Genomic DNA, 8,742 nt, shown 5'->3' with positions numbered 1-8,742 from the left:
GCTATGCGCGACGCAACGTAAACAAGACCAATTTATTTTCGACGGATGCAGCGATATGATGTCATGAGTTTATAGTCGATTTTGGAGACGATTTTGCAAAAATCAGCGGACGTTATGATAGCTTAAAGGCAGGAAATTATTCCTGCATGTTTTAGAAAAGCGTAGTTATGTTGGATCTCGAAGTTGTCCCCGAAAGATCGCTGGGGAACGAACAATGGGAGTTTATACTCGGTTTGTTATAACATAATTTGTACTTTGTCTTTTCACGCTCGTCACGAAGTTTATACTCCCTGGACCAGTTCGTCTTAAATTAATATATTAGCATTTGTTTTTGGAGCTATTAATCAATCTCTGATCATTTCAAGGAATGCCCGTTGCACAGTGCGTGCAGATTCTCAAGCGACAGTGTCGAGTTATCAAAACTGTACAAGCTATGTACAGCGAGGCGGTAAGTGTTTCAACAGTTAAAAAACTGGCTCTCTTTCTTCCCACGAAATTGTTAGCTTTTTTTAATAATAATTCTGGGACAGAGGACTGCATCGTCAAAGTTTCCTTACGGTAGCTGCGACGAGCATATACAATGTACAGTGTAGCAACATAATTTACTGTCAAATGTCACTCGGCATGGTTGATCATATTTGATACTCTCTCGATTTCTTAATGCACGCCATCAAGAAAGTTGCCTTATTTTACTTTGTTTGCTATTTTTTTGTGTGTCAGAATCCTCTCGCCATGGATCTGGTTTTAAACCTGCCAAATGATGGAATAAGACTTGTCTTTGATCCTGTGACGCAGAGACTAAAGGTATTATTTATTTTGACAACCACACGTACTCAAAACCTCCTTGTGTTTAAATCATTTAATACTATCTGACTATCATGAGTTCAGCGTGCTTACATACAAAGGTGGCATCAGGTTGAAAAAGCACCTGACTGTTTTGTTGTTGTTGATGACAATGATATTGTTGTTTTCCTTCTTTTGTTTTGTTTTTCTCTTTTTCACGTTAGGTAGTGCTTTCTCACCAATCCTCTATCTAATGCCCCCGGGGGGGGGGGGGGGTACTTTGGGGATTTTTGGGTGGGGATGTGCCGCTGGGACCCTGGAACCCTTAGCCTATACCAGAGCTAGTTCAGCTGAATTTTGCTACCCTATACTAGAGTAAACTTCCCAAATCCCCCCATCTATCGACACTGTTGAGGCTGATTTGCATAAATTTAAACTTCCCGATTTGATTTTTTCATATTTTTGAGTGGCAATTCCTGGTTTTCTTAGTCTAGATAAAATATTCAACCAACTAGTCAGTTTTGCAAAAAATTATACCCTATGCTAGACCCACACGCTCTGATTTATATACCCTATCCTAGAGTAAACTGCTTGAAAACAGCGGCACATACCTACATAGCCCATATATGGCAGTGCCCCCCCCCCCCCGGGCTAATGCCAAAGACCCACTACTGCATCTGCATGATTATATTTCACATTTTGCATTAACATTTTAATTGCATTACTCAGATAATTGAAGTGTACAGCATGAACAAAGTCAAGCTGAAATACTGGTATGATTTAACTTTGTCTTAAAGTACTCCTGACAGTTGTCCTTAGGAAATCTTGTAACTCAATGTCACCTTGCAGTGAAAGAAGCATTTACTCTAGAAGGGGTCGCACATTCTCGTCCCCAGAGGCTGCACCCCTTTTGGTCAGCACCAAGAATCATGACCTCTGGCCTGGTCCAACACTGTCAAATCTGACAAATCTGATTGGTTGAGAATATGAAACAAATACTCTGCACATGCTCAGAAAACCGTGTCTGTCCAGAGATCATTATTCTTGGTACAGCTACAGACCAAAAGGAGTGCAGCCTCTGGGGACAAGAATAGGGGTCCCATATCTCAGCTGCTCTGGTCATTGTCTCTGTTTGGTATCTGCTTTTGAGTGCCACTGAGAAACTGATAGCAAAAACCTCTCCTGTGCAAATTATGAACATGGTTGATTCTAACTACTAGCTGTTACATGTTCTAAAGCCATGCTGTTAAAATCAGAATTTATTTGGCCTTTAGCAGCCCAGTCACTGGCCTACACTGTATATAAAATAACAAGTAGCAATGAAAAACAATCACAGGTCTTTGTCCTTTCAGACTAATATTCAGTTGTAGCATCTACTGCACTAGTCACTGTTAAACTTCAGAAAGTAAATACCCAAAATCAGTAGAACTCCAAAAGTGGAGATCAAAGCTCACTTTTTTTCAGCATATTCAGAAGTAATGATTATGTAAAACTACGAAAAGAAAAGTGCTGCTAAATCCAAAAGTGACAAGGCTCACTGTTATTTTCAGAACTTTGCAGTATGTTACTAAACACTCAGGTTTTCTGCTTCATTCCTTCATAGTGGAGTGCACTTCAATTCCCCTCAAGTCCAACCTACAATTGAACAAATTGATATGTCATTTGGAGCAACACATCCAGGAGGTTTGTGCAATACAGTGTATACATGCATGGTTTTTAACAGCTTTTCACTGCAGCTAAAACTCTTCCAGAACTGAGCATTCTCTATTCACTGGTGCTTGAAAGTTTAATGCTTGTAGTACATATCTATGCACATATTTTTCAACAATTAATGTAAAATTGTCTTTATTTCAGTCTATGACCCCAACCATCAGCTGTTCATACTGAACTTCAGAGGTCTTTCTTTTTCTTTCCCAATTGACTCAAAGTTTGAGGTATGTACCAGAGACATTGTAGATTTGTGAGCCAACATTATTTGCATGTCAGCATACAGTATTGCAGTTGATAATCACATGAATGGAAACAATGTTTTCAAAGAGTAAAGAATAAGAGAGCAAAAGAGTAAGAAAAAAGAGTAAGTCTAGAGAAACATCAAGATTTGAGGAAAATAGACCTAAAATTTGTTCTTTTCAATTTTTTATCCAACAACTTTTAATTAACTGCAGAAACAAAGAATGAAAACATCAAACTTGCACCTATTAAGCAAACTGCATTGGTTCTGTCATGGGCTATTAAATAGAATGTTGCTCAGGACAGATTAGAATTTCAATTGATAATTTCGACATAACCCAAAGGCTAATAACAAAGAGACAGTATGCTAGTCGCAGCTATGTAAATAACACATTCAAATTGTGCAAGATTGCAGACTGTTGAAATGTGCTGCTTGCTATGCTGTAATAATACTAATAATAATTCTGCATCATATTTTCTTACAAACCAATGATGTTCCACAGCCATACTATACTCATGGATTAGGATCACTCAAGTTCTCCTCTGGATCATCGCCAGTAGTGTCACGAATGTCCATTTACCATGGCAACAGCTTGACAGATGCAAGGTAAAGTAGTATTCATTTAGAAGTACACATCAATAAACAATGTAAGGGTTTCTCATAGCCATACCTTGCTATTTTGTGTTGTTGTTGTTCTAACTTAAATTATAGTATTCTTCTCATCAAGATGAAACTAGCAAGCTAAATAAATGATATTATGTTCTTTATTCACTATAATTTAAAATCATCCCTTAGTTTCAATATCTAATAACAATGGTTTGGTTTAAGTTATTTGGATTATTTTAATTTTGATGCTCTTGGACTAAATGTAACAAATGTGGCAGTGTAAAACTGCTCTCAATATAAGTGGTGCTGCATAACCTGAAGTGTTTGCCAGTTTGAGAAAATATTATTAATGACTAATAATTTTACTTTTGTTTTGTTATTGAAGGGCACCACCGCTACCTCTTCAGTGTTTCCATGGCAACTGTTTTGCCGAGAGTATTGAGATCATTAACCAGGATGGAAATGTTCTTGGTCTTAAATGTTTCCTTGTTGCTGAAGGCAAGACATCAAGATAGTCAGGGAACATAAGAACAGTGGCAAATGAACAAAGTACTAGCGGCCAAAGGACTTTTCAGTATAGTGCAACCTCTTTGTGGAATGAGTTGCACCCTGCGCTCAAACTTAGCCCATCTGTGACGGATTTCAAGCCCCTACTCAGGCGAAAGCTTTTTGACGACTGTTTTATTTAATTTTATTCAACCTTTGTCTTCTTTTATTGTTATCATTGCCATGTGATTAGCTTCCTTGCATTTTTTGAATTTTGTAATGTAACATTGACTCTGAAAAGCCCCGTGGGGATGAGCCAAGAAAGTATATATGTACATGTATATATGTACGTCTTTGTCTTTTGTGGATTTATTTAAATCAACTTGTGATTGATTTTCAATTTTCTTTTTCAAGGCACCGGTCCTGGTAAGATTTTAGAGCTTCGAAGAAGAACATTTGAAAGGAATGTCATGTTTGGAGACTCATGCCAGGTAGGAATGAATTCATAGATTTAAGAGTCTGTGAACTTACATACAGCTTACCATTACAAGTCCCGGCAACTGATAATAAAGTAACAAAAGTATAGTACACTGTAAGTGTATTATTTTCTTATACTTCTGAGCATGCATGATAACAATGCAGATTTTTTTAACCTCCCGGAATGGTGACACTTTGTATTTTCTGTCAACTTTGTTGTAATAATAACTTGTAATAAGGGCAATTGACAGTAAGAAGTCTCTGGGTTACCACAGAACTTAGATGTTCCATCACACATGTACAGCACAGAGGTTACAATTTTAATTTGATACTGAAGGGCTTGGAATGGAAAAAATTAAGATACATAACATGTTTAACGTGAGTTCATAAATTGAATTTTCTTTTTAATTGGTCTGTTGTATTTGATGCTTTTTTGTTATTTTCTAGGATGTCATAAGTTCCCTTGGATCCCCATGTAAGGTTTTCTACAAGGCAGAAGATAAGGTAAGTTGATACATATACACACATTTCTCGCTACGTTTCATTTATGTGAGAAGTTAGAAAGAGCTTCAGGTGGACTTCTCAGTTCCTGCATATTATTTCAACCATTATTAGTGAGTGTGACTCTTGTTTAATGCACTTATCAGAAACAAATGCATTCTTTAGTGTTGTCTAATTAAAATTAATGACACTCCAGAACATGTCATCAAGGACAAGACAAGAGCGTGAATAACTAAAGTTGTGGTAGTAAATTGGTACAGTACATTCATTCTACATCCCATCTTTTAATTCTGTCATTTCTTTACCTTAATACTGTGTTTAGATGCGGATTCACTCACCGTCTCCTCACAAACTTGCACAGTCCAAGAGTTCTGATTATTTTTTCAATTACTTCACCCTTGGAGTGGTAAGTACATCACCATTTGCTTAGTTCCTGTTCGGCTTTCTTCCAGGCGTTAAAGCAGTCAATTCATTTCGGTGACGTAGCCGAGACAAACAGCTTGGGAAAGCCTCGTTTTTTCGCTCGGACCACGTGACACGAAAAGGATTGACGATGGCAAAATACCAGTCGAAGCCTGCGAATTAGGAAACTTTGCTAAATTAGATTTTCACTGAATCTTGTTTGGGGTCATTGTTAAAGCACAATGATTAGTGGACTCACTGATTTTGTTGTCTTTGCTTTAGGACATCTTATTTGACGCGTGCAGTCATTTGGTGAAGAAGTTTATTCTGCACACAAACTTTCCTGGGCACTACAACTTCAACATGTGAGTAAACACAATATAGCATGTTTACAAAAGTGCCAGTGTCTCTGATCTGTCAAAAGTTTACCAGTAAGATAACACATAATTAACAGAGTTTGTATAAGTCACATTGTCATTCATGGGCAGAGTGAAAAATAACAATCTCGATGCTAAATGCTTTTGATTGTAACAGTTAACAATTTTTCTTGGTCTTCCCCCACTTATCTCTCTTTGATTTCTCTTCTCTCGTAGGTATCAGCGCTGTGAATTCAAGATTGGGATACAGAGAGACTCCAAAGGTAGCACAAGTATGGCAGTGCCGTGATCGTCATGTACCCCTTCATGTCGCAGACTAGATGACTGAACGTACCCGCTGAAATGTTGCGTCAAAGTACAGGGCTCTAAATGCCCTACAGACCTCAGTGTCAGAAACGCGCACGGTCCAACGATGCGATATAAAACAAATGTATCAATCTTTAGATGACATCTCAATTTTAGGCCTATAATAGTGAACAGGTTGAGAACGAATTTTACTTTTGAAAGCGAGAAAGAGACGCAGCTTTCATGAGCGCAAAAAAGGAAAACATGCCATCATCTAAATGATTTAATATATCATAAAAGAACTTTTGTCGAGTCGAACGGGTAAATAATATTTCTCTTCGTAATTGCGCAGGGACCGAGCGCAGCGAGTTCTGGAATGACCCGTGATCTACGGTGATCTCCTGGCAAATGTTATCGGCGTTACATTCCCGCCAATTTTTTTCTTCTTCTTGTTCTTACTTCTGCTTTTTTTATACGCTAGTGGAATGGTAGTTTGCTGTGTCGGTATTATTATTGTTTTTTTCATAAAGACCGTGATCTGAGTTAATCTTTTTTCCTAATAAATACAATTGAACTTTTTTTTGCAGATTCTGTTCTTGATGAAGGGACGCCTTTTGTGTTGACTCCGTGTACCAAGGTATACTTCTCGACTCCTTCTTTGTCATCATTTTCTTTTATACTTTCGAGCTGCTGAACGTCTGAGCACTTGGAAAACTAAGCCAAAGGCTATTCTGTTTCCCGGGAATCGCCTAGAACATAGTTAACACAGGGGAATAGTTATAAAAAACCTGGGAAAAAGTTCTTTGTCGTATGTTTTTGTTCGCTTTTTTTGGCCTCGCTTTTTTTGAGCTCAAACCTAAAGACTGTGCTTGGTCGTGAAGCTTCCAAGATAAATCTTGGCATCTTTGTTTACTCCTTTGATGTTTGCCGGGTTTCATAACCACTCCCCTCTATTAACCATGTCTTGAAAAAGGCTCAAACATTCTCGTGTCCAAAATTTAAACTCTTGTAAGCATTGTACCACGCTTGTAAAATTTCAGTGCAGAAGACAGCTTGCAGATAGTGCAAGTAAAGAGAAATGTGAAGAGAAACAGTGGTGAGAGGTGATAGTTGATCATGAGGCTGAAGAAAACGTATGGATAAGTTTAAACGTAACGCAGTTTTATCTCGTATTTTTCAGTGGGACAGTGTTCAAGATTACCTGGGAAAACCAGTGGAGGCGCCTGTTGTATTAAATAGGTAAGATGGACGTACAATATTCCACGTTAGATTCCTTTTGCAGCAAGCGGTAACATATATTGCATGGCAGTGACAAAATTGGAAGATTTGACGAATTTTCGTCAAACTGGGTGAATCGTTATGGATTTGACGATTTGGGAGAATGTTAGTCAAATTTGTCAAAGCGAAATCAGCTCTGCGGAATTGACGCCTGACTAGATATTCTCTCAATTTGAGCGTGTTTTCAATCTCCTTTTGCTTTGTCTTTAGATCTTCCTCCACGAACACAACCAACCCGTTCGGTTCCACCTTCTGCTATAACCTACAGCACATGATATTCGAGGTTTGTAATTGTTAAAATCGTGCTCCTTGATTCGTTACCAACGCGAAATAATTTGGGATGATTCAAAACTAAAGGCCAAGGGAATGGGGACGAGGTACTCCAGTAATCGCAGTGGTCCCCATTCCTCTGTTCCTGATGCATGCAATGTTGCAGTGGAAACTAGTTGATCTTTTGTAAACAGGAAGGAAGTGGAATAAACTGGATTTTTTTTCCTTCCTCCAGGTGATGGCTAACAATCATTTGGCGTCGGTGACTTTGTATCCACATAGCAACAACGCTGACAACCATCTCGTTACATAAACTTGAAATTCATTGGCTTGCTCGGTGATCACGTGCTCTACACGTGACGTCAGCGTGACGTTGAGAAGCAAAGTATTTCGTTGGAAATCTACAACCTCCGTAATAAGAACAGTGATTTTTATTTGTAGTTGTAGTTTCTTTTTGAAAAGAGTAGAAACTGATTCATAAACCACCTGTGCTTGGTTTTAAAAATTAGTGTTATTAACTTTGGTTGGTGATATTTATTTTCCTCGGGTTTAATCACTTACGAAAGGGTGAGTTTATTGGCTTTTATTTTATTGGTCTTCAAGTTATTAGTGATGGTTACCTCGTGGCGATAAGTTTCTTGTATAAATTGATGTAAATTAGTAATCATGGTAAATAACGCCCATTTCTTATAATAATGTAGATAATATCATATTTTATTAAAGATGTTATTATTGTGTTTGCAAGATGATAAACGGATGAATTAAAAAAATATGAAATATGGAGAAAGACAACTGTTGATTCTTGAGTTCGTTTCAGTTGCCCTATACCCATACCTATTAATTTTTCTCACTTGCGTTCAAATATAATATACCAACGTAAATGTGAGGGAATCTCGGGCACATTTGAAGTTTTGTAATTCCCCCAAATCCACGTTGAATTTTATTGAAAAAAGGTGAAGAAAGTTTGTTGTATGTTACAGCTATTTTCCGCGTGTCATTTTCTATTGGAGAGATTTTTTTTTGACGTTATTTTTGCAGCAGGTCAAACAACTCTCGAATAAAGTGATGCCATTTTGATGATTTTCGCTTTCCTGGTTACTTTCAACTTGCTCGCAGTAGTATATTCACATTAGCGGCTCTCGATCCTTTTTCAAAGCAAGAGAAGGTTCATATTCTCGATCTCTTGCTCTTCTCCCTTTGCCCACCCCAATCTTTCGTTTCGAGGTATTGATCAACCTTGGAAGTTGAACATAGGAAGTTCTAATTTACTTTATACTGATATGTGTTCACTGAGTGTCAATACATCATGTGCTGCCATTCAGAAGT

General features: G+C 37.8%; 1 protein-coding gene across 2 annotated transcripts; it reads left to right on the top strand.

Moving 5' to 3' along the window:
• Positions 1-5: 5 nt before the first annotated feature.
• On the top strand, positions 6-8,208 carry LOC110058557 (phagosome assembly factor 1-like). 2 transcript variants are annotated; one of them, XM_089298784.1, is made up of 17 exons: positions 6-231; positions 366-448; positions 721-804; positions 1,513-1,556; positions 2,387-2,466; positions 2,638-2,717; positions 3,237-3,340; positions 3,726-3,838; positions 4,241-4,317; positions 4,751-4,807; positions 5,127-5,210; positions 5,489-5,571; positions 5,800-5,855; positions 6,456-6,505; positions 7,049-7,107; positions 7,357-7,429; positions 7,652-8,208. In XM_089298784.1, the coding sequence occupies exons 1-17, from the start codon at positions 168-170 to the stop codon at positions 7,727-7,729; spliced, it is 1,269 nt and encodes a 422-aa protein (XP_089154910.1). In that variant the 5' UTR covers positions 6-167; the 3' UTR covers positions 7,730-8,208. The 2 variants fall into 2 exon arrangements, with proteins under 2 accessions (XP_089154910.1, XP_089154911.1); XM_089298785.1 differs by having other exon boundaries at positions 7-231; positions 5,800-5,846.
• The last annotated feature ends 534 nt before the right edge of the window (positions 8,209-8,742 follow it).

The sequence above is a fragment of the Orbicella faveolata genome, unplaced genomic scaffold (genome assembly GCF_042242905.1).
Source record: "Orbicella faveolata isolate gen_17 unplaced genomic scaffold, um_ofav_v1 contig_3, whole genome shotgun sequence".
NCBI lineage: Eukaryota > Metazoa > Cnidaria > Anthozoa > Scleractinia > Merulinidae > Orbicella > Orbicella faveolata.
The sequence above is the reverse complement of the archived record's forward strand: the minus strand, read 5'-3'. Positions and strand labels throughout refer to the sequence as shown.

Excerpts from the sequence above, each read along its gene's own strand:
- LOC110058557 (XM_089298784.1), top strand. The coding sequence starts at position 168 with ATGTTGGATCTCGAAGTTGTCCCCGAAAGATCGCTGGGGAACGAACAA. Across the intron at positions 449-720 it reads AAGCTATGTACAGCGAGGCG|AATCCTCTCGCCATGGATCT; the intron begins GTAAGTGTTTCA and ends TTTGTGTGTCAG. Across the intron at positions 4,318-4,750 it reads TGTTTGGAGACTCATGCCAG|GATGTCATAAGTTCCCTTGG; the intron begins GTAGGAATGAAT and ends GTTATTTTCTAG.